Source organism: Felis catus, chromosome B4 (genome assembly GCF_018350175.1).
Source record: "Felis catus isolate Fca126 chromosome B4, F.catus_Fca126_mat1.0, whole genome shotgun sequence".
Taxonomy (NCBI): domain Eukaryota; kingdom Metazoa; phylum Chordata; class Mammalia; order Carnivora; family Felidae; genus Felis; species Felis catus.
Window position 1 is genome coordinate 140,271,561 of NC_058374.1, and position 24,509 is coordinate 140,296,069.

The 24,509-nt window shown below is 63.6% G+C and overlaps 1 protein-coding gene across 2 annotated transcripts in view; it reads left to right on the forward strand.

Annotated features, from left to right (window-relative positions):
- TAFA5 (TAFA chemokine like family member 5) overlaps positions 1-24,509 on the forward strand; it is a 191,756-nt gene that overhangs the window by 51,550 nt on the left and 115,697 nt on the right. Inside the window, exon 1 of one of the 2 annotated variants that reach the window (XM_011284349.4) lies at positions 19,529-19,767. The exons of the other annotated variant lie outside the window; for it this stretch is intronic. Coding sequence (XP_011282651.1) covers positions 19,677-19,767 — 91 coding nt within the window. The 5' untranslated portion in view covers positions 19,529-19,676. Of the gene's footprint in view, positions 1-19,528; positions 19,768-24,509 lie in introns of those variants that run through there. 2 annotated transcript variants of the gene reach the window in all.

Here is a 24,509-nt window from a genome sequence, read left to right on the forward strand (position 1 = left end):
GAAGACGCATGAGGTGGGGAGAGCCACGGCGAGATCGTTCCTAGGGCCCCGTCCCGTGGAGCTAGGCCACCCTCCCCTGCTCCCGTGGCCGGAGCTGCCCCCACGACCCCAGCCCCGTTGTGGCGGCGGCGTCCTGGGCCGTGTTCCCAGGGGCCGCGTGCCAGATGCTGTGCCGGGCGCGTGTAGCACGAAGGCTTGTCTCCACGGGGTCCCTGTAGGGAGACACCTCTGCCTCCTCCATCAGAACGAGCCTCAGGTCATGGCGCTCGCCCAGGGCTGCACACGGGAACGCGCACTGCCTGGGGCTCTGCCCACGTGACGTTGGCCCTGGCTGGGGGGAGGGGCACTGAGGGAGGCCAGCTGCCCTGAGGTTAGGCCTTCATTCATTCACATGGCTGTCTTGGTGTCCAGGACGGGTCCGCCTGGGACCGTGAGTGACACTAGCCAGCATGGAAGGGCCCTGAGTAGGGCCAACTGGCAGGTGGGCGGCTTTGGGCTCGGTCTCAGGAATGGGGCTTGTCTGTCCCTTCCTGCCCCACGGCCTCCAGCAAAGGCCCCACCTTAGCTTGCTGCCTTATGTGTGAGATCTCGGGGGTCATGACGCCCCATCTGGGAGAGGTGCGTGTGCAGACTGAGTCATGGAGTTCAGGGGCTTAAGATCGTGCTTGGGGCTGAGAGAGGTCCGTGGGTGGGAGCTTCTAATTCCCTCCTCCTTTTCCCCGTGGGTGGCTCTCCATCCGGGGCTGGAACATGCCAGGACCCCTGTTCTGGGATAGAGGTTTCTGGAAGGTGACCGTGCAAGGGCTGGCTAGTCTTAGGGTCCCTCGACCCTGGGCTCTCCCTGCCTCCCATTCCGGACAAAGTCCAGCCTTTCTGGGGTCCTAAGCTCCTCTCTGTTCTTTGTGCCATACCCTGCTCTGATGCACGACCTCCCCACCCCCACCCCGGCTCCTGGCTCAGGGCTGGGCCCCCAGGGTGGCCCCATCAAGGCCCTGCAGGGCTGATGGCCCAGAGACTCTATGGAAGGTGCAAGCCAGCCCTGTGCGCCTGAGAAGGCCCTACCTGGGAGCTCTTGGGCCGTCGTGGGGAGGTGGGTGCCATAGGTCCCCCACCCAGGGGCACCCCCTTAGACCAGTCTCCCAAAGAGCTCACAGTCCGAGCTTTGACTGGGTGCTGCGGCTGGGCGAACATGCCAGGGACCCGTTGCCTCAGGTCCGGAGACGGTGACAAATAGCCAAGGTCCCTTCTGGGATGAGGAGCTCAGGGTGCCGCCCGGGTCAGCAGACCTTCCCTGCGAGGGGTCAGATAGGTCATGGTTTGGGCTCTGTGGCCCCACAGTGTCTGTTCCGCCGCTCCACGCTTCCGGAAAGGGGTGGGCGCAGCTGCGTGCCGATTACACTTTATTTAGAAAAACAGGCCCCAGGGTTTCATGGGGAGAGAAGGAAACAGACGCGTTAGATTCTGGAACAGAAGCGGCTATGGGGCCAGCACTGCCCGGGGAGGACGCGGTCCCCTCATTGGAGGAGCTGCCAGTGAGGTTTACGTGGAAGTGACGGCCGGGCCGGGTCTGGAGAAGGGAACACGCCGGAGGAATCTCGAAAGAACGTAAATCAGGCTGCGAGGTCTCCTGTTGAATTGAGCGTTGATTGAATTGAGTTGCTCTGGGATTAAATGGACTCGGCTTGGCCTCCCACGAGGGACGCGGGCACGGGAGGAGGTTGGGCTGCAAACCTGGCCCCACCAAGGATGTCTTGAGGGGTGAGGACGTCCGGTTTGGCCTGCGGGTGTGGCCTGGGGACGGCCTGGGGCGAAGTCCCTTCTGCAGGCAGCTGGTACATCGGGTGGGGGAGGCCGAGCTCACCGGCAGGACCTCCGTCCCTGCTTGTCCTCGGCTCTGCCCCGTGGCCTGGGTCTCTTCGGTCCTCGGACAGCTGCTCCGACCACACTTTGTCCCTGTCCCTCTGCCCCATCCCCGCCCTGGGGCCCGCCGTGCCCAGTCCTGAGTGTAATGGGGTGCCCCACCGCCCCCCCACTCCCATCACCCCCCACGCTCTGCGTGGCGGGCAGAGTGGGGTGTGCCCTAGGAGGGCCTCCTGTAGATTAACTCGGCTTACTTGATTCATTGATTGTGTCAGGGGTCCGTTTATCACACTGACAACTGGAAAAACCTTAAGTAAATATTTATTGTGCGCAGAGGGGTCTGCTGGGTTCCCCTGGGGCTGCTGGTCGGGCTCGGCCCCTCGCTGTTCTGATGAGAGCCGCCCTCGGCATCGCTGCTTTTCATTCACGTGTCCCCTCCACGTCCCGAGGCCCTGCCTGTGCGGGGACATGAAGCAAGTCTAGTGCCGCCCCGGGTGTAGACGGCGTAGACCGGGCGGAGAGAGACCCGAACGGGCCACCTGGCTTCAGCCTGATCCACACACTAGAGATGCCACCGTGGCTGGGGCTGTGGACCTGCCTTGGGGCTCCCCAGCCTGCAGGACTGTCCGGACCCATTCCCCCTGCTGTCCGCCTCTGCCCTGCCTCCCCCCCCCCCCCACCCCTCACCCCCCGGCCCTGCCTCAGCCCTTCCCGACGGCCTGGAGATTCTGCCACATTTCTCGGATCAGGCCCTGCTCTGCCTTCTCGGATAGGTCCGTCCACACATCGTGACTTCTGCAGTCCTGGTCTCTGACAAATGTCACCTCCTGGGGGAGGCCGCCCAGGACTAGCGTGACTCAGATGGCCTCTCCCCTTGTGCCGTCCCTGCCCTGCTAAGTGTGTTTCCATGGCAGTGTCACTCACACCCGCAGGTGTTACAGAGGGGGGGTCGGTCAGGCCTTGGCTGTGCTCACAGCAGCATCCCCGGTATCCCGACCAAGGACTGACACATGGGGTGCCGGGGACACGAGGGAATGGTGGCTTGCACACCACTGGGTGCCAGGGAGGGTCGGGAGCCTGTCCCCCTGTGTCTGGCCGGCTGACAGGAGCGCGCTGGGGGCAGGATGGCAGAAGAGGGGGTGAAGGATCCCGGGATGACAGGGAGGGCGCCGGGGCGGGGGGGACAGTGTGCAAGGGGGGAGGGGTCACCGGTGCAGGCGGGACAGGGGCAAGCCGATGAGATCAGGCGCCTGTGACCCCGATGGCGGGTTTGGTGGAGGGCTTCAGGCAGGCTGGTGACAGACTCGTGAGTGTTTAGGGGGACTTGCTTCTCTGCTGGTCCCCGGTGCCCGTGTTTGACGGGACGGGGCAGGGCAGCCACCGGTTCCACACCCGCCCGGCCCCTGTGCCCGAGTCTTCCTCGGCCTGGGGACCCTGCTCATTTTCTGGGGCACGGTGAGCCTTTTGGAAGGTTCCTGCGGCGTTCCTGAGCTCACGTCTCGTGGCCACTCAGTCCAGGCCCAGCCCCCTCGGGCTCTCTGTCCTTGGTGGTTTCACGTCTGCCACACCCCGTTGTTCCCTGACCTGTGGGCTGTGCCCTTCTCCGTTCAGGCCTTTCGTCGCTCAGAGGGCATTTCCCAGCCCCCAGCATCGCCCAGAACGGGGCACCAGGCGGGTGCTGATGCCTGCGGGTGAACACGCTCACCTGCCAGCTCTCGGTGTCCTTCCCTCCCCAGTGGGGACGAGGCCACCGTCCCCTGCCTGTGGCATCGAGGGGCACATGGAGCTTCCCCCAGAGCGGAGAACGCGGGGCAGACCCACGGCCTTGCCCTTGGGCGCCCCCGCTCCCCACTCCCCAGTCCGTGTCGGGGCCGCTGGAGGACCTTCCCCTGCGGGGCCTGGGGACACGGGACAGACATCTTCAGAACATTCCGGAAGGGCTCCCCAGACCGCCGGCTGTGACGGTGCAGGAGTTTGACGGCCGCTTTCGTTCATCACTTTCTTTTTCATTAATAAAAATTAGGATAGGAAAGAAATTATCATAATCCAACATTGACAACGAAGCTTTTCCAATTACTTCTCGTTCCGTGAAGCTTTTTTTTTTAATCAAAATGATTTATGATTAATACAGTGCATATTAAAACTTTTAACCTGGTACCTTCGTAAAGTAAAAAATGTCCCCAACATATTACATTTTTAATCACATGAGTTAATTACTCTTTGGGGAGGCTTTGGAAATTCTGGGAAGGAGAGCATTTCGGGTTTCAAAGAGCGATGGGGGCCCGTCATTTAACGAGAACACGGATGAGCACCATTGGGGTTCAGTGAAGGTCACGGCGGCTTCATCGGCAAACGATTACCGCCATTTATTGCCAGAAACGGATGAGCATTAAGAGCTATTGTTTTAATGGATTAGACCCCCAGATGACAACGGTTTCACCACTTCCCAGGTGTCTGGGATGCGATCTAGGAACGTCTAGGTGCCGAGATGCCCTTCACACCTAGAACCCGCACACGCAGGTGTCTGTTTCCCCAGCAGGTGGGCGCACCTGTCCCTGGCTGTCCCTTTCCAGGATGGTCTCCGCGAAGGTGCCTGGGGTCAGGGGTCCCCGAGAGCCTCCCTGGGCCGGCTCCTCTGTGTCTGCAGAGGTCACTGGACGATGCTTCTGGCGAGTGGGACCCGAGACGGCCGTGTGGCAGGCGTGGCCGCGGATTCTGAGAGTCGGTGGAGGTGGAGACAGGAGCAGGGGGAAGACAGTGGGTCCCTGGGGGAGAACCGGGAGCCCTCCGCGGCCTGTCGCCACCTGGGGAGCGGGGGGAAGGATAGCACAGGGTGTGGCTTGGGGGCGACGGGGCCCAGCGCTCCCCAGTGGCACTGCTGGCCTCAGACCTCCTCCGCACGCGCTCACACTTCCTTGCGCTCTCAGAGCGCGGCCCTCGGACCCCGGCGGCTCAGAGCCTTTCGGCCGCAGTCCACACCCGCTCTGCTCCTTCTGGGGCCCAGGCTGAGGGAGGCCGCCTCCCCCTCCAGCTCATGCTGTGGCTTTTGTCTGGAATCTTCACTTTCACACGGCGGATGTTCAAGTGCGTCTGTGCCTTCAGAAGCTCCGATCTTGACCGGAGAGAGACAGGGAAACAAGGCAAGAAGGAATCGTTAACCCTGGACGTGCCTGGGGGCTGTGGGGCACGCCCACACTTTGGGCGCCCCGTGCTCTGAGGCCTCCTGCGGCTCGGTGACCCCATCACCAAAGGGTTTCAGAGAAGGGATGACCTTTGCAGGGACCGCGTGTCCAAGCCCCGCTGCCACAGTGGGGCGGGGGCCCTCAGGACACCTGTCCCAGGGCATAAGGCAAGGAGGTACAGCTTGGCTGATGGCCCGGCACTGTAGGGCCACGCACTGGAAATCTTCACCTGTCCCGGGGCAGCGTCCTCCAAGGCCCAGGCCCTGGGATTCCCGGCTCGACGGCGCCCCCCCGCCCCCCGCCCCAGCCATGCGGCCACATGCTAGTGAGGACCTCTGCACCTCCCAGGGAGCGTGTCCTGGTGTTTGGGTGGGGACCACGGGGTCCTGGCTAAGACCTCACGCTGAAGCCTGGTCCTTTGGGGGAGAATCAGATTCAGTGGTTGCTTCGCCCCGGGGCCGGTGGGGTCAGCCGTGGGGGTCACAGACAGGGGCTCTGGGGCAGAGGAGATGAGTCTGTCCCGATCACTGGGGGGATCCCAGGGGGCCTGGGAGGAGGCGGGTCCCTGGCAGGAAGTGCTCCCCGCCCGTGCACCCTGGAGGCGCAGGGAACGGCCCCCTTGAGGCCTGTAGGCTCTGGGGACCGACATGGTTAACAGTGAGCCTTCTTCCTGCACACCACATGGGGAAGTAATTCAATGTAATAGATGCTGAGGTTTTTGAAATTACATTATTTAGGAGCTGCGGCTTACACACACACACATACACACACACACACACACACACACACACACACGTGTGTGTGCTAAGCTGGGGATAATTAATAGATTTATTTAAATCGGCCTCTGCCATCTGTATTCATCTGGGGAGAGATGCTTCCCAGGCAGGCCCACGTTGGGACACCTTTGCCTGTGAAGGGAAGCTGGCAATCCTGGGGAGGGTGGTGGCCTCCGGGGCCACGGGGACCACAGCAGGCTGGGCTCCCGGCAGGCGTGACAGGCCGTGACCACGGACAAGGCCAAGCTGGCCCCGCAGACACCAGACAGTGTGGTGCACGGACGAGGCATCCTTGGAGGCTGCTCCCAGGACAGGCCCGGCCGAGGGGCACCTCGCGGACCCGGGAGCGCCTGGCCCTCCCCATCCCGGGGCCGTGGCCAGGCTCTTTGTGCACTGGTGGCCCGAGCTACTGTGTTCAGCCCGCGGGGGCCTCTTTCTAGGATCTGACTGGAGACATTCCAGGCTGCGGTTCTCAGCCTCTGCCCTGCACTCTCGTCCCACCTCCTTTATGCCCAGAGCTGGCGTCCCTGTTGTCGGGGGTTTGTCCAGAAGCAGCAGCGTGCACCTCCCCCCTCCCTGCGGCCCAGACACCGGCTACACTGTGTAGTGTGCATCCAGCCCCAGGCACAGGGTGTCCCCCGGGGATGCGGCCTCAAGGCCTTTGCTGGCGGCTGGTGAGAACAGAAGCTCCAGGATGTGGCCCCCTGTCCTGGCCCCTGGGAGCTGCGCCTGAGCCTGTGGACCCTGGCCGTGGGCTTGACGGTCGTCTCTGTTGATGGCAGTTGGGGGGGCACCTCGGGAGGAATCTGGGGACCAGGATCCAGTTCTGATTTAAAATGACAAGAAACATCACTCCCCCTTCCGAAGGCCACACGGCGAATTCTGCCCACCGGTCGGCAGCTGTAGGGGACAGACGAGCGTCTGGGAATACGGTGTCGTGTGGCCCCGGCCTCGGGTGGTCACCGCTGTGTGGTCACCACCGTGACATCCACGTGGGCCCTGAGGAATGGCCCCAAGACTTGATCTCTGAGTTTTGCCCTTGGTGGGGGCAGAAGGGGGGCTGGAGCCCCCTTGTGACCGTCTCCCCGGTGACACCTTTTCCGCCGGGCCGCTCCCGCCCCCTGTGTGTCCTGCGTGCCTGCCTCCACGTGGGGAAGGCCTGGATACACGTCCGCGTGTTGAGTCCTTACCGCGACCTTGCCGAGCTGCCTCCCCTTCTGGTGGACACTCCGGGTCGATCCAGGCATGACCAACGCCTTCCAGGAGCAAGTCCTGGGGATCGAGGGGCTCCCCCGGGAGATGAGGAGGGCCACAGGGACCGGCAGACGGGCAGAGCGAGGGGGTCCCGCGGGGCTCAGAGGGAACCACCGCCCCATTGCGTCAAAGCCCGTGTGGGGCTCCTGCCAGCCTGCCTCTCACGTTCTCCCCGCACCCGAGTCCCAGGGCTCAGTCCCCTGGGGGCACCGCCCGCCCTCGTGGAAGTAGGTCTGGGAGATGTGGCAGCCGCCGAGTCAGATGCTCGTTGGCGGAGGGGCGAGGGACAAGGGAGGGCGGTGTGCATGTCTACCCCACCCCCCGGGTCCTCCGGGATCTGCACGTTGGAGGATCCGGGGCCGGGAGGGTGTCGGGAGGTCCCGGGCGGCTAGAGAGCCGGGCTGTGTGGTTCATTCTCATTCCGGGCCAGGGCCCCACCGTCCCCATGTAGCCATTACTGCGTGCTCGCTCGCTGTGGCTGCATCATAATGAGAGCTTACGTTCAATTTGCTGGGAGCCCGCAAATCGTCGTCTGCTTTTCCTCGGCACACACTCATTTGCTACTTGCCCCAGGTGTTTCTTAGTCTCGCGTTTTACACACGGACAAATTAAATCTGGGTTTGAATGCGTCCCTCTCTGGAGCTGACATAATGTGTTTTAATGGCCGTCACACCTCTCTGTGTCTCTGAGCCCATAATCGTCTGCATTGTTCAGCTGCAGATCACTTACAGGGTCATATCCTCAAAGCCAATAATGAAGTTATTAAATGGAGTCGAGGTCCATTTGGGTCCTTGCCATGCTGTCCCGCCACCGGCAGTGTGAGGGCGGCCTTCAGGAGCGGCGGCAGTGTGGGGGGACGTCCCTCCTTGCTCTCGTGTTCGTTTATTAGTCTGGCCAGCCGGGAAACGTGTCCCAGGCATTTCCACGCAGAGCCGCTGGGAGACGTGGTCCAGGGGCTGTGGGACAGTGAGGTGGCCACGGCCACGTGGGCAGTGAGGAGGGAGGCACAGGGCAGCGGAAGGGTTGGCCATCTCGGGTCCACAAGGACACCTGAGTGCCACGTGGGCCACGTAGTCGGGGGTGGCGTGGCCCCCCCCCCCGGGCTTCCTCCCCCAGCCCGCAGGCTCCCAGAGACCGCGTGGGAGCCGGCGCGCGCTGGGACATCTGCAGTGATGGGCGCCGTGGCCTGTGGCCTGTGCCTGCACACGCATATGTTGACACTCTAACCCCCAGAGCGTGTGCAAGTGGCCTCTAGGATGTGCTTTGGTCGTGACTTGGGGCCCCGTGGTGCGATTATAAGACACAGGAGCGCGGTGATGTCTGTCCGCCGTGGAAGAGGCCTCCCTCCCACCGGAACCAGATCTGCCGACACCCGGATCCCGCGCGTCCAGCCTCCGGAACTGGGGAAACGGTGTTGTTGAAGCCTCCTGCGCTGCGTCTGTGCTCGTGGCCTGTGGAGGAGGACCGCGGGCCCTCACGTTCCTGCAGCCTCGAATCTTCTGTGCGGACGAGGGCTGCTGGGGTGGGCAGGGGGGTTCCACGGGCGTGGGGCCTCTGATTCAGGCCCTGAGGCTGCCATCCTGAGGCAGACACCCCACCTGGGAATGACCTGGCCCCCGCCATCTGGCCCCGCCTGGCCATGGCCTCTGCAAAGCCTTGCTGTCCCTGCCTTCTGCCTCTCCGCCGTGATGGACCCCTGCCCTGGGTCGTGGCGTGGCCCACGCGTGTTGGCAATGACAGAGAATACCTCTTCTGGCCGGTTTCATCTGGAAGGCCACCTGGGCGACCTTGCGTGCAGACTCGGGGTGCCTCGCGTCTCCTGCAAAGCCCTCCCAGGCCGGGCACTTGATGGCCTAGAAAACATTTAGCGTCCACTTTGCTATTCGCGCCCGCAATAACCCGCTGGTTCTCCGGTGGCGACGTGATTGACGCGTGCTGTTATCGAGGTGATGATTGCCGCTAGGACCCAGCATCCCCATTAGAAAGTTCCAGATACCAGCAGGCGGTAATAAACCGCCTCACAAACAGTGACCCCACACATTTCCTACATGCAATAGCTGTTTCTGACATTCTGACTCGGGCTTCAGCCTCATTTAGAGGTGAGTGTTCCTGGTTCCCAGATCCCCTGCTCAGGGTCAGGTCCAGGGCCCCCAACGCTCTGGAAAAGGCGGCAGGTGACCAAAGTCATTTCTGACCCGCCGCCACAGGGCCTGGTGGGAGCTGCTGGGCAGCCTCCGGCGAATGACCCCTGGGGCTCCTGCCCTGACACAGGTTCGGGGGCTCCGTGCCTCTGTCTCTTTCTCTCAGGGCTTAGGGCCACGGCGTGGACCCGGCCAGCTCCTGGCCCATAGGAGAGTGGAATGTCAGTGGTCACCCCCCTGCCATCAAGACTGCTCTGGAGCCTTGCTCCCCCGGCCCCTTCTAGAAAGTGGATCAGCGGGTACCCGGAGGCTCCTGGGCGGGCGGGTGGAGGGTGGTCTGTGACTCAGAGGGACCAGCCACGTCTCCCCCTGCCCAAGGTTGGCGTCTCATCTGGGGAGGGAGGGCCTGGACCCCGGCCGGCCCCCGAGGCCTGTCAGGACCTCGAAGGCCTGAGTCTTGGACTGACAGGGGAGAATGGTCAGCGGAGGGGGCCGAGCGGCACAGGGCTGAGGGCCCCGCGGGAGAGCTGCCCGTGGCCTCCCAACTGCCTTCCTGCTCCCAGCGCCCCAGGCCGGCCGCCCCTCGCCAGGACCACTTGGAACTCTGTCCTTCCTGCCTCGGACCATGCTGTGGGCTCAGTACCGGGTAGGCCCCTGCCGTTTTCTCTATGAAAGGGGCACCTCCCAGCAAGTGCCTTAGTCTGGCAGCCCCAGAGCAGCCCCGAGACCAGGACGCGTGTGCATGTGGTGCGTTGGGGCCCGAGGGGACAGCCGTGAGGGGGAGGGTGGTGGCCGCCAAGTCCCCAACTACTGGAGGCCAAGCAGAGGCCGGGTGGCCGGCGAGGGCGGGGTGGCCCCGTGGCTCCACTGCGTCCTGCGGCCGGTGGGACATGTTTGACTCTCTTGTGGGTCCTGAGCGGGGTCAAAACTGGGCCAGCTGATCAGCCTGCTGGCTGCGGGGGTGGAGGCTGGGCTTCCCGGTGGCTGCGCAGAGCTGGGGGGTCAGAGTCCACTGTCACGTGCGGTCTGGCCACTGTCTGTTGTTTGTGTGGTCAGTTCCTCCATCCCCCGGGGACCTGGGAAGGTCCCAGCCTGGGCCGCGGTGAGAGGGGTGGGCACAGGTCACCAAGCTTTGTAGGAGCAGCTTGTGGCCTTGTGGGGAGGAGGGGAGGTCACTAGTCCGGGAGGGAATGTTCTGGGGCTGGTTGACGCCTGTAATAGCCGTCATCACCATCTGGGTCAGAACAGGAGCCTGGGGACACATGCCCCCTCACAGCTCCCAGCCTCAGTGACTCCACTGGGCAGCCCTGTGGAGGAGACCAGCTGGGGAAACCGAGGCTCCGAGAGCTTGTATCCACAGCTGTGAAGGGACCTGGAGGCGGAGAACAGAAACTCAGGAGACAGACACTCTCTTCCCTTGGCCACTCTGTCACCCCCAGCGGCCGTGACGGGATGGACGGGGGGGGAGGGGGGGTGGCCCTGGGGCAGCGGGGTGGGCTTGGGGCAGGAACCGGATCCTGCCAGCCAGAGCTTCCCGGGAGCCCACCCGGAGCTCCCGCGAGGGCGCCAGGTTCAGGCGCAGGGTGGGCCCCGGGGGACACGTGAGAGCCCACTCACACCGCCAAGCGCCGGGCGGGGGCCTGGGCCCGGAGACCGCACGGCTGGGTGGCTCTCCCGGGATGCTGGCCGTGGGGGACCGGCAGTGGCTCTCCCCGTGCACAGTATAGTGGGGACCCCGATGTCCCCGGATCCCACACTCGGGGTGGTGAGGAGAGCAGGGGCCTGGGGAAACTTCCCGTTCCAGCTTCTGAGGCACGGGATTCTCCATCCGGCAACATTTAAAGAAGTATTCGCGAGGCTGGAGCCCCGGATCTTTCCCCGTGTCCAGCACTGCTCGGCTCGACCTCGCTTGCAGGGCCCGCTTTGAGCAGAATCCGGCATCTTGTCCCTCAGATGGAGGCCTTGGCGTTCTCAGGTCCTCTCCTCCGCAAGCCCTCCCTCCGTCCACACGAGACCCCTGTCCGGCCGCCCACCCAGCCGCGTGCTCAGCTCTCAGGAGCCCACGCTGGCCCCGATCACGGCACGTGCCCGCCGGGTGGGGCGCGGGCGCCCGGGCGGGAGCGCGTGCCTCCCCCTCCCGAGTGCCCCTGAGTCCCAGCAGGTGCACATCTGTCAGAGGAACGGGGGCACCGGGCACGTCCGTGGTGTCCCTCTAGGCTCACTGGGAGATGCTTTCAGAAGACGTTCCGCACTTGGGGCAAATGGGACGTAAGCACAGCTATAATGTGGGTTGATGTGTGCGGAGCAAAGATAAGAATTTCCAAAAGGGGAGCAAGGTGACGGTGGCCAGGGCGGGGAGGGGAGAGCCGTGCAGGCAGCTGGCTGAGCATCCTGGGAGATCGACCTGGGTGGGGGGGCCCGTCTGCTCCCCAGTGGAGCACCCACCCCCTCCTCGTCTTCCCCCACCTCCTCCCTCCTCCTCCTCCGTTTTGGCTGGGGAGGCCCTCGGTGCACAGGACAGAGACACAGCCTTGCTGGCTCGGAGCCCCAGGCCAGGGCTGCCATGGGCGGACAGGGAGGGGAGGCCACGGCACAGCGTGGCCCTGCAGAGTGGGTCACGTAGGATGAGGGTTTAGCACGGGATTCCTGGCGGAGTCTGGCTGGATGCTGGCCTTGGGACGTCGGCAGGGGTCCATGTGCACTGAGGGGCCCGTTGTGCCCCAGGGCAGGGAGACGGAGCTGGTGAGGGGCGAGGGCCCATCACGGGCGGCTGCGAGTGCCGGGTGGAGGGGGTTCGGTCCCAGCTGGTGGCCCAACGAGCAGGTGGGTTTCGCTGAGATCATCGCCTCTATGTTCTGGGGGTGCAGCGAGGCCACGGGGAGAGGTGACGGTAAGGACAAAAACTCACGGGTGGGGCTGGGCCCTCGGGGCCTGCCCGGGCTCTGCTGTCCTGAAGCGCAACCGACCGATGGGCAGGAGACGCGGACGTGCTCTCTCACCCCTCCCCCAGCCGGGAGCCTCAGTCTCCCCGTTCGCCCTCCCTCAGCTGGTGCCTTTTCCCTGCTACCTCTCTCTCTCTGTGCCCTCCCCCCACAGGTTCTGCTCGCTTGGTTTCTTCCGCTCTAGAGAAAGGATCTGGAACTCATTCACCCGAGGGTAGAACGGACTGACGCTGGCTCGGAGTCAGCCCTGCCAGGGGTTTTGCCCTTTACGAAGAATCGAACCTTGAAATCAGACAGAGTCCAGTTTGAGTCCGGCCCCTCCCTGGTGCGTGCGTCCCTGTCCCACGGGCCACTGTTTGCGTGTTCCGCGTGCCCCATCACGTGTGCTGTGTGCGCTGACGTGCGTGGTGCGTGTGTCATGCACGGGCCCCGTCACCCGTCACGTGTACCCCCTGCCCGCGGGGGCCGCTGCACAGAAGCCCCACAAGCATGCTGCTTGCAGATGCTGAGCATCTGTGACCCGGGGGCTCCAGGGGCACCTGCCGGCCAGACGCCTCTTCCCCAGCCCGCTGGGTGTCCAGGCACCAGCCCGGCACTCGGCCACGGGGCCCCTTGGAGGTGCCCACGGGTGCAGCCTGCCCCACTCTGGGCATTTGTTGCCTTTCTGGGCACCCAGACCTTCTCTCTCCACCCCAGACCCATGCCCCATGCCCCAGCCGCCCACCCCCTCCATCCTGGGTGTTGCAGACCCAACCCCACCCCCGCTGCCGGCCCCAGCAACGCCCTCATCCAGGCCTTCTCCAGATCTCGCCGGAACCGGCCTTAAATCACTGCCCGGGTCTGACCGCTTGTAACGTCTCCTCCACCACATCGGGGTGGCCTCCCTGCCTTCTCGACGGTGTCCCAACACCTGCTCTCCTCGCTGTGGCTCCTTTCTCGGCCAGAGATGTGGGTCTCACCCGTGGCCGCTTGTCCCAAGCGTGTCGTCTTTGTGAGCCTAGTCGTGGCCCCGCCAGTGCGGCAAGGGAAGAAGGGCGGAGGCCGGCATTCCTGGGGACCGGCCTTCCTCCCCGTCCGTCCCCTCCATGCTAACCCGTTCTCTCCCCTCGCCTCGCGAGTGTGCTCTGCATTAATACCGGGGACCGCGTGATTTTGACGTCACAGTTCGGTCCAGGAGGCTTTCTCTTTTGCGGCCTCTGCTCTGGCCTGTCTGTCTTGGATGGGGCCTCTGGAGGACACTGGGAGTAGGGGAGCGGTCAAGGCTTCAGGGTGTCTGTGTGGGCAGGACGGCTCCACCTCGGGAGACACGTTCTCCCGTCCTGGGGGTACGTCTGGGGACCCCGTGGGGACTCTGCTCTGTTTCCCAGGGTCAGGCCCCGCCGGGTTGTTGATGTGGGGGCTGGGTCCCACAAAGTTGCACACAGATGCCACCCACATCCACGTGGAAGCGGCTGTGGTCACTTCTGGTAGAGTCCCCATGGGCCCTTGCTTTGGTCCTGGCTGAGGGCGAGGCCTCCAGGTGGCTCCCCTCCAGGGGTCCCCGAGCACACACAACACCGCCCTCCTTACTCGCCCCATCGTGGACGCGGGAGGAGAGGGAGCTACCTCACTCTGGGCCTGCCTGGGGCATCTGGGCCCTGAAGGCTATGCTGTACTCGCCCCAGTGTCCCGATCCCCAGTTCCACTCTGCACGTGCCCGAGGCCTCCCGGAGACCGTGGCCTTCCGGGTCGGCACACGCTGGCCTGAACATCGATCCTCTACATCCTCAAGTCCTAGACTCGAGCCGCCTGCTTCCCGGCCTGCCGGCGAGCTCCCCTCTCCTGCAGGTGCCCCTGGCTTCCCCTCCCGAGGAGGCCACCCTGACTCTCCCCCACTGAGATGACTTCTCCCCGTTAACCAAGGCCTGTGTCGTGCCCCATCTGCTCTCACAGCCTTTGGTTGTTAGAAAGTGTGTGCGTTCACACCAAGTTAGCAACATGTGCACACGCATGTCCACGGATATATATGCCATTGTCTTATTCTCTTTGACGGACGCGGACAGTCACGTTACGTGGATAGAACACAGTTCACGCTGTCTTTGCGATACTAGGTTTCCTCAAATGACAGAGCATCGAATGACGTGCATGTGGAAAAGACAGACTTTCAAGTAACAAATCCAGGTTCAAAATGCAAGGCAGGATTCTGCCTCCCTCTGCCCCACACCCTGCCCTTTGCCCCAGGAACAGAATTGTTAATAGAGTTCTCTTTCCCCGTTCTGGCCCTCCCACTGTAACTTGTCCTGACTTAACCTGACCTAACCTTCTGAGTTTAGGTGTGTCCTGACATGCTGTGACTGGTCACCGCTGGGGGCACCTGCTTCGCCGCGTTCCCGGCGGGGAAGAAGGCGCCAAGCCCGCTCTGTGCTTCAACTCCCCACCTCACTGTTTTCATATAATTTAAAAAAACAAGATGTAAAAATTTCTATTTATCCTCCTACTATAAATACTTCTCCAAGCTTTCTCTACATCTTGATTTTAAAATTTGAAAATGAAAATATGGCAGTATTACTGCACAAATGTTTATGCAGGTTTCATATTTGTGACTAGCACTTTGGAAGAAGAAGAATGTGGTAAAGATTTTGCCCGTTGAAGGAGGCTCTTCTGAATATGAGGGTCTAGTGTATCTGTATGCGTATATTCTTGACAATCTGTCGTACTTCGGGAGAGTCGAGAGGCTATGTTTTCCTTCGTCCTGTGTCCACACAGCTCATTTCTTGATTCCTTGGGCAGCTGGGCTGTCCTCCCAGGCCAGCTTTTTGCTTGGGGTCTGTGATAGGAAAATGGAACTTCCAAACGGCCTTAAATGGTTTGCTTTGTCGACAGCTTGGCTGGGTATAAAACTCTAGATGCCATATCTTTTCCCATCAGAACTTAAAGACCCTGCCTGCTCCAGTAGCTTCTAGAAGGCAGTGTTGTTAACGAACAGTCATTATTTGTTGGTCGTGTTCTTTTTATTCTGCCGAATTTTGAGAGTTTCTTGCGTTTCTTGGGTCTGGGCCTGCCCATCGGATCTACTCAGAATATGGTAGGCCCGTGCTATCTGAAGATGTTGCTCATTTATTTGACTGTTTCCTCTTCTCGGTTGCCTTTTTTCCCTCTTTTAGAATTTCTAGTGAGTGAAAGTTTGGCACCCAGGATATACCTTGCATGTTTCAACTTTCACCTCCCTTCTCAAGGCTTTTTCCACTTGCTCCCTATTCTGGGACACGTCCTAGGCAGTATCTTCCACATCCTGGTGTTCAGGCATGTCCACGCCGTCGAGCTTCACGTTGGTTAGCACGTTCATTTCCAAGACTTCTTTCTTGTCTTTCTGTTTCCTCACAGTAGCCTGAATGATGCTACTCAGAATGATTTTTATTATTTCACTTTTCCCTGAAGCACCTCTGATCCTTGCCACCTCATTGCCAAGTGTAGAATATCAATATCCCGAGCCTTCCTCCCAGTTCACACCACCGCCTTTCCATAGCTGCCCCGTGGCCCTGCCTGCCAGGTCCTCTCTGGACAGGAATAAAGGTTGAGGGGTGCACAGTGACTGATTAGCGCAGGTCTGGCTGGGTAGCCCAGCAGGCTTCTTGGTTGACCAGGACATTCCGGGGTGGTGGGGAGGGGGGGTGTTTCCTAGTCTCGCTTGTGCGATCTGGCGAAGCCTATGGGACCCTTCTCAGAATAGCATAGAAATATGGAAAGTTACTAAGAAAACCAATTACATCGAAATGAGTTTTATCAAATGTTGGAGAGTCTCTTTTGATACAGTAATATGTTTACTTCTTTATTAAAACATTATGTAAAAATGTCTGGCCGTGGGACAGCTCTAGTTAGAAATCAGGGTGAACATAAACACCACTTTGCAATATTCCCAAGAGCTGTAAAATGGTACGAGGATTCCTGTGATTTCCGTGAGTTACACCCAAATATCGTGTTGACTGCCTACATGCCCGATGGAAGGTTAATGCCAGTTGTAAATTAAGGACACGTTAAACAACGTGCATACTTTCTCCCTCCAGGGTCCAATGCCTCCAGCACTCTGGGGACCCTCCCCGGGCTGGACGCCCCTCTCTTTGGACAGCGTTCTCCCGGCTCTGGCCTGAACTAAAGCCTGACACCAGCTGTGTGTCACGTGGGCAGGGTGGGGGTACAGACTAACCCGGCACTTTGCAAATACAACCCTGTCCCCCAACCGTCCACTTTGTGAGCACATGCCTGTGCCCCCTGGATGCGCTGCTCCGTCCCTTGGCATCACAGGTGCTGGCGGGGGGTCGGGGGGACCTGGGCGTCTTTCTGATGGGTCCGGCTGCAGCCCCTTTTCTTTTCCGCAGCAACGGGCCCCACAACCTCCCATCCTTTCTGGCAGATTGTCCCCATTCTTGTCCAGCACCGTTGCTGTTCTGTCACTTTCGAAAACGTCTCTCTGATCAGAACTGGATGTCTCCTCCCGAGGTCTGCATTTGTGCTCGTGCCCTGCTCTTGAACAGACTTCCCGGTGGCACCATGGGCCCCCGTGATGTGCACGGCTAACCGGCTCTCGTGGGCGCCGGCCTTGGGTGTCCCCCGATGTTCCCGTTACCTTCTCTAAGGTCACAAGCAACGCCGCACACATTTGCCGGCGGAAGTTCTCGGCGCCCCGAGAAGGGGGAGGCTCCGGTCCCTGTGGCATGACACACAGGTCCCTCGGTTCCACCTGTTGAAAAATAATGCCCCCACACCCTTCATTTTATGAACTTTGTTTTCTTGAATTCTCTTTACAGATGGATCCTCCAAATGGTTAGTTTTAAAAGTTCCCGGGTGAATTTAGGATATTTTTCCAAATTTCAAATACTAGCCACCTGCTTGGGAACAGGTGGCTGTCAGAGGTGGGCTCTGTTTCTTGACTGAGGTCCCTTTGGGGTCTTGGGTGTGCAGGTGAAGTACGTGCCCCGGTGACCCTCAAGGCTTCTGAAGGGGACGGCTCAGCTCCACGTGAGGAAGGAAGGCAATGACCTTGGTGGAGGTCAGGCTCTGCATGCTGGGCAGGGCGGTTCCCTGAGCGATCGCTTCAGGTGAGGGCATCACTGGAAAGCGTCTTGGGGGCGAAGGCAGAGGAGCAGGGCAGGAAACGGGGCTCTGAGGAGGGGCTGCAGAACACCAACCCTCTCTGAGCTCCTGAGTCCCCGGCTGGAGTGAGATCCAGGCCACTTCTCCAGGTGAGGGCTTGGACTGGCGTCCTGGTCTCTGCCGACTTCCCAGGGAGGTGACTCACCCAGAGGTGTGGGCTTGCCTGTCATCCCCCCCCCCCCTTCTGATCAGGGGCTGGCACAGCAGAATCGTGAGAGGCAGACGGTAGCAAGTCGGGCGCTAGTCTTGGCCGGTTTTTTATTGTTGGATTTGGTGCCGGTGTCCAGTGCCTCTGCAGACCTCAGTTTCCCCAAATGTACACTGAGAGGTTAGAGCTATCTGACCTCTAGGAGCCCTCTCCCGATCTGGCCTCTTTCCCTTGGCCATGCCGAGATGCCTGGGCAGGAAGGGAACAGCCTTCTTGTGACCCCTGCACCACGTCTCCGGGCCTGCCTCGCACTCACAAGGACCCTCTGCCCCAGGATGGTCTGTGACCCCCCCCCCCCCCACAGGGCCTCACACAGGAAGCGCAGGGCCGAGCCCAGGTCCCTGCCCCAACCGCCTTGCAGGGCTCTTTGCTGGGCGTTTGGATTCAGTTGGTGCACAAGTGCCTCAAGGCCTACCACCCTGGGCGCTGTGCTTGGGGGCGAGCTGACCACAGATGCTCCTGGGCCAGGGCCCTGGGAAGGTGAGGAAATCCGCCAGGAAGAAACACCCGCCCTTGCTAGGGGCGGGACAGAGGCGGGCAGGAGGGTGCCCGCTGTTTCCTCTGGAGCCTTCCCTGGGCATGTACTGTGCTCCCACGTGCTCGGGCGCCTAGCAGCTGGCCTGGAGGATTTCACACACCAGACCCAGAGAGAGAGAGAGAGAGAGAGAGAGAGTGTGTGTGTGTGTGTGTGTGTGTGTGTGTGCGCGCGCGCGCGCGCGCGCGCGCGGACGCGCGCGCATGTGTTTCCGGGCAGAGGGGCCCTTTTTCAGAACCCACAGCAGGTCGGGCCTGGACCGCAGTGAGGCCTGGGCCAGGGTCCTCCCCGCGCCCCCCTTCCCCCGCCGGCCGCGGGGGTGCGAGGGGGCTGGGCTAGCCCGCCGGAGGCCGCCCGCCCCGCTCCCGCAGCCGCCGCGGAGGCTCTGCAGTGAGGCCCCTGCGCACCTAGGTGGAGCCCGACCCGCGGTTTTCGGCTGGACAGGCCCCGCCTGACCCGCCGGCGCGCCAGGCGGGGGCGCTGCAGGGCGGCGGGGGGTCCCCCGGGTCCCCTGCGCGGCCCAGTGCGCATCGGCGGCTCCGCGGACCGGGCGGAGCGCAGACGGCGGCGGGCGCGGGCCGGAGTCCGATCGCCGCGCGGGCCGCCTCCCCAGAAGGGGCCGAACGAGCGAGCGAGCGAGCGGGCGCGCGCCGCCGGGCCGGAGCAGCGGCTTCCCGCGGGCGGCGAGGCGCGCAGCGTCGCCGGCCCCACCTGTCGGCGCGGCGGCCGCCGCCACCGGCCCCTCCGCCGGCCGCGTTCCCGGCCCCGGCCCCGGCCCCGGCAGCGCCGGCCAGCGCGAGCGGCCCGCGGAAGCGCCGGCCCGGGCCTCGTCCCGCGGCAGTGGCGGAGGCGCGGGCTCCGGGGAGCGTAGAGGCCGGCCCCGTCCGGGGCGGAAGGGGGGGCGACCGGCCCGCCAGCCCCGGGCCGCGCAAGTTGGATCTCGGCGGGCCCGGCCGGGCCCCGGCGGCGGCGATGGTGCGGCAGCCCCGCGCCCTGCGCGCAGTCCCGGCCCCGAGCCCGGCTCTCCGCGGCGGCGGCGGCGGCGGCGCGGCCCCCTGAGCCCCGGCCGGAGCGAGCGCGGCGCGGCGGCGGCGGAGGCGGCGGCGGCGGCGGAGGAGGAGGAGGAGGAGAGAAGGAGGAGGAAGAAGAGGAAGAGGAGGAGGGGACGAAGAAGGCGACGCCGAGCAGCGGCGGAGGGGCCGGGGCGCGCAGCACCCCCCCGCGCCGCCGGCCGTTGCGCAATCCGCGGCCCGCCGTCCGGGCCCTGCGGGCGGCGCGGCTCCGGGGGCGGCGGCGGGGCTGATTCATGGGGCCGCGGCGGCCGCCCCCCCGCGCCCGGGCCCCCGGCGCCCCGCAGCCCGCGATGGTGGCCGAGTGGCCGGAGCGGCGGCCGCCGCGGCCGGAGACTTTCTGCTAACCTCCCCGCCCCGCCGCCCCTCCCCGGCGCCCCCCGCCCCTCCCCTCCCCCTGCCCGAAAGACGCGCATCGCCGCCCGGAGTGGCGCCTCCAGTCGCGGCGGCCGCGGCGGTGGCGGCGGATGGGGGGCGCGAGCGGGCGGCCGCGGCGGCTGCACCCGGTGGGGCGCTGATGCGGCGCCTGGACCTTCGCTGCGCGACTTCGGGGGCGTCGGCCGAGTGGGCACTCCGCGATGCAGCTCCTGAAGGCGCTCTGGGCACTCGCAGGGGCCGCGCTCTGCTGTTTCCTCGTCCTGGTGATTCACGCTCAGTTCCTCAAAGAAGGTAATTGTCCCCGGCGCGGACCGGTCCCCGGGCGCTGTCCCCGCGGCCGCCCGGGCTTCCAGCACGTTCCGCCGGCGCCACTGCGGGCCCGGAGCGGCGGCGCGGACCTTCCCGCGCCCGGCGCTTCGGGGCTCACCGGCGGCGCGGGGAGGGCGCCGCGGCCTCTGTGCCCTCGCGCCGCTCGGGGCCCCAGCTCTCGCCGAGGCTGCCGTGCCGGTCCCCTGCCCCACTCGGCCCCGTTGGCAGCGGCGCCCGCCCGCTCTCCGCGGGCCCTCGGTAGATGGCACCCGCGCTCCACGGTGGCGGGGCCGGGGCGCGCGCGCGCGGGGCTGGGGGACCGGCAGGAGCCAGGGCGAGGCCTGCGCGCAGCATGCCGCTCCCCACGCCACCTTCCCAGCCGAATCGGGGACCCGTGGGCTCGGGGAGCCGGGACTTGGTCGCCAAAGTGCGGGGGGTTGGGGGGGGGGGTGCTGCCCTCCGGGTGCCTGCTGGAGCGGGGGCCCCTGGATCCCGTTCTTGGGACTTGGTTCAGGCGGATGCCTGGACGGTCGGACCCTCGAGGCTGGAGGGTACTCTGGGACCTCGGGTTCCGATATGGTCAGGTGGGCACTCCTGGAAACTTCCTGGCCCCGAGCAGGGCTCTCCTGGAGCTTGGTCCTGGTAGAGCCGGGGCTGAGCCAGAACAGGAGACCCAGGGCACGCCAGGCCTTCAGTTGTACCCACTGCCTGGGGCTGTCAGCCGCCCTTGCCCTCAGGCACCTTGCTACCAGGGCGGCCGGCCCCGCGCCCCCCTGGCCAGCAGGGAGCGCTGAGCACTGGAGGGAGCTGGAGTGGCTGGGGAATGCTAGCCTGTCCTCATTAGCCCTGGGTTTGGGTTCCTACAAAGGAAGGATTTGCAACATTCAGCTGCTTCCCTGCCTAATTAATGAGCTGCTGCTGGCTTCCCAGGGAAGCAGGTAGGTGTGGGAGGCCGACCCCAGGCTGGGTGACCTCCTCCATCGGCCTGGTGGCCGTTTCCCTCCGTGGAATTTGGGTCCAGGCCCTGAAGGGGGAGCTGACTGTCCCAGGGGCTTGCTGTTGGCCTGCCCTGCCCTGCGGGTGAAGTTGGAGGCCAGCTCCCGGCCACGCCACCTGCCTCTGGAGTGGGCGGTCCTGCCTTGGGTTGGTGGTCCTACGGGGCTGGCACGTCCCCAGAGGGCTGTTCTCAGCCGTGTCTGCTGCCAGGGGACCAGAGGACCCCCCCCTCCCCCAAGTGGCCAGAGGGACCCTGGGCAGCTGGGCCTCGTTGGGCCTTTAGTTCTTTACCCTTCTCCCTGGTCTTTCGCGTTTGGGGGCGTTCGTCTTGGAAAGGGATCGCGCGTTAAAGTTTTACCGTCTCTCTCCAAGGTCGAAAGTGCTCGTCTACATGGGAAGTTCCCGGGACGAAGAGCCCTTTCCCTGATATTAAAGCAATGATTTAGAAAGAGGGTCAGAGCGCTGGCCACTCCAATTGCATGGGGCTGAACGGGTCCCTTCCACTCGCCTCACGGGGACTGAGCGGTCCTGGTGTCTTCAGGGGACAGCACCATCCTCCTGAGGCGTGGGTCTCAAGGACAGTTTCTTCTGGCCGGGAGGAAAGAGCTTCTGTCCCCTGGGTTGGAGGATGCCGGGTTGCAGGGCAGGGCAGGGTTTAAGGGAAGAACGGGGCTCACGGAGTGAAGTGTTTTTGTGGGTGGTCGTGGAGAGCCCTTCACAGGAAATCTCGGCATTCACTCTAAGCAGACAGATACACACACGTGTGTGTCACGCGATGGCAGGCCGTGGAGGACGAGGAGGCCGGGCCGCGGGGCCGTAGAGCAGGCGTGTGGTCAGAAGGCGCACGTCCCTCAGACGGGGCATCCCGGTGTTTGCCCGTCCAGCCGTCCAGGTGCCGGAGGTCCGTCAGCGTGCGGTGACACGGAGGCTCTGGCTGCAAGGGGCTGTCCCCTTCGTCACAGGGGAGGCCTGGGGCTCTTCTTGGTCCTCAGGCCGTGGGAGCCGGTTTTCTGCCCTCCAGTAGCGTGCTGGCCCGCGGGAGGGGGGCGGCGAGGCGGGCCGGCCGGCAGTTGTGACTTGTTGTCTGCAGATGAGTGGGAAAGGGCTGATTAAGTAGCCGTTTCCGTGACTCTGGCTTTTCAGGGATGAAGAATGGGGGGCCCAGGGAGCCGTTTGTCCACGCTTCACCTTTTGTGTGGAGCTGCGGGCCACCCTGTGGCTGACCGGTCCCCCTCTGGCCAGCCGGCCTCCCAGCGTTTGGGAAGATGAATCGGGCTGTGACCGGAGATGCGCACACATTGTGGTTCCCCGACTGCAGCCGTGGCTGGTCCGGCCTTTGTCGGGACGATCCTGGCCCCTGGGTGGGTCCCGCCTGGCTCGGCCGGCCGAGGGCCGAAGAGGGAGCCCCGGACGTGGCCCCGGTGTGGGAAGTGGGGACGCCCCGGGGCCTGGGCGGCACCTTCTCGGCTCACTCCTGGGGCCACCCCGACCCCCTGGGACACAAGAGGGGCCTGTCTGTTGCTTCTGAATGCAGCGTGCAAATGTGTGTTCGGGGGTCTCGGGAACCAGATTTAAAACCCAGCTGCTTACTCAGGAGGCAGGTGCCCAGGTGACGGGGTGCTGGGGCAGGGGCAGAGGGAACCCCTTCCTCTACGTCCTTGGTTACGTCGGGCCTCGGAACAGGGGGTTACGGGAACGGCTAGAATCATAACAGTGTTTCCCACCTTCCTCTTCAAGGGACTTTAATATATTTTCCTCCCGTCTTTTATTCACTTGACAGATTACAGCACTGCCCGCAGATTAACGGCTTTTGTGTCGATGCCTAATGTAACAGGAAGAGCGACAGAAACACTAAGAAGGAGCGGGGAGACGTGAGAGCTGATGCCCGGCCGAGCCAGGCCGCTTGTGGGGCGAGGTGTTGGGGGCTCTGGGACCCGGAGGGGGCGGGAGCAGGCCGGGAAGTCTGCCTGGAACGGCGAAGCTGGGATTTGTCTCTGGAACGTGGTCTGGGGATTTAAGTCTCGCTCTGTAAACCCTTTCGGTGGCAGACGAGTGCGTGAGACGGGCGTGTGTCGTGTCAACAGCGTCTCTTACAGCTGCTGCCGAGCGCTCGCGGCGGGGTGGGGAGGTCGGCACCGGGCCGGCCGCCCTCGCCGTGTGCCGGCCTCGGTCCCGGGGCTCCGAGTGCCGTCGCTGTGGCCCGCGAGGCCTCAGCCGCTGCCCCGGGCCAGGCTGTGTGATAGAGTGGACACGATCCAGCGTTCACGTCCCGAGTCAGCTCGTTGTTCTGAGAGGGAAGGGTAATTCTGTGAGCCCGAGGCTGGGAAGGGGCACGTGTGACCCCATCGGGCCCCTTAACGGCCTTCCGTAGTCGCTAATTGCCGTCGTGGTCACGAGATTCGCAGCTGGCACCGAGCGTCACCAGCTTCCTTGCAGCCACCAGCTTGTTCCGAACAAGGGACAGGGAGAGGAGCGGGCACTGACACGGCACCCTTCCTGAGCGAGGATTCCGTCGGAAATGCTCGTTGGCTCGAACACAGCCCGACAGCCTCTCCCGGTTCTGTGGCACGCATGCGTGTCCCCGAGGCGTGAGCCGGCAGGGGCTGGCGGGAGGCCCGCCGTGGGTTGGTGCGGGCTCGGCGGGGAAGCTGTTCCTGGCGGTTCTGGGCCGGGGGACGGTGCCCAGCTCCGTCGCCAGAGTCGCGGCTGCAGAGGCAAGCCTCGCTCACAGAGAGAGGGCCGCAGCCCCGCGCCTGGCCGCCCTCGGCCGCTGTGCCAGTGACCTCCACCTGCTCCCCGCGTGGCGCCTCCCCAACCCTCCAGCAGATGCGTCGGGGGCTGGGGACGTGTGAGTGGCTTCGGGAGGGGTGGGATTGGAGGGCGTTAAAAATAACCCGCTCCTTTATCATCATTTACTATCGTTTCTCGTGTGACGAAGAATCTGATAAATGAAACCCACACCAGCCTCAATGGGAGTCTCAGCGCCGAGATCCCATCCTCGGGACTGGAAACAGAGGGGACTTTTCCGGCGTGACACGGCTCGCTGCGGCCTTGGGCGGGGGCGTCTGTGCTCTGGGGGCCCCCAAAGAGCCCTGGGGTGTCTGGGGGCACCGCTGCGGTGGGGGTGGGGGCCGTGCACGTGCCCACGCTGGGAGCGGCGAGGCCTCGGCTGAGGTTCAGGCAGGCAGCAGCCTCCCACCTCGTTCTGGCCGAAGATGGCACGGGGAGGCGCGCCGGGGACGCGCGGAGCCCTCGCTCAGTGGTCCGCGTGCCGTCTGGGGACACCAGGAGCAGAGGGGGCAGGAGGGGCGGCCGCGTCCCCTCCTTTGGTGGTGATGTTAATGACTAGTAAGGGACATCTGGTTGAATTACTCAAAGGCCCCGTGTGTCTGTGGTTCTATATGCCGTCCTGAGGCATGGGGAGTATATCACATGCGTCGTGGGCCCGACTGAAAATGCAGCCTCTTAATTAGGGGGCAGAGCGCCTGTGCGATGGCGTGCAAGGACAGGGGCGGAGGGAAGCCCGTCCGTTGTGTCCTGAGTCACACAGGAATGAAAAGCACATGAAAGTATGTGACGCGTGTGAAGTGAGCTACGCTGTGAGCACCCGCACGGGTAGCATAGAGCAGCTACTTGGGCACGTTTCAGGGAACGGATTCAGGGCTCCTCTTGGATGAACGTTCATGGCCCGTATTGCTGTCCACCTGCTGTCAGCCAGGGGGGCCTCA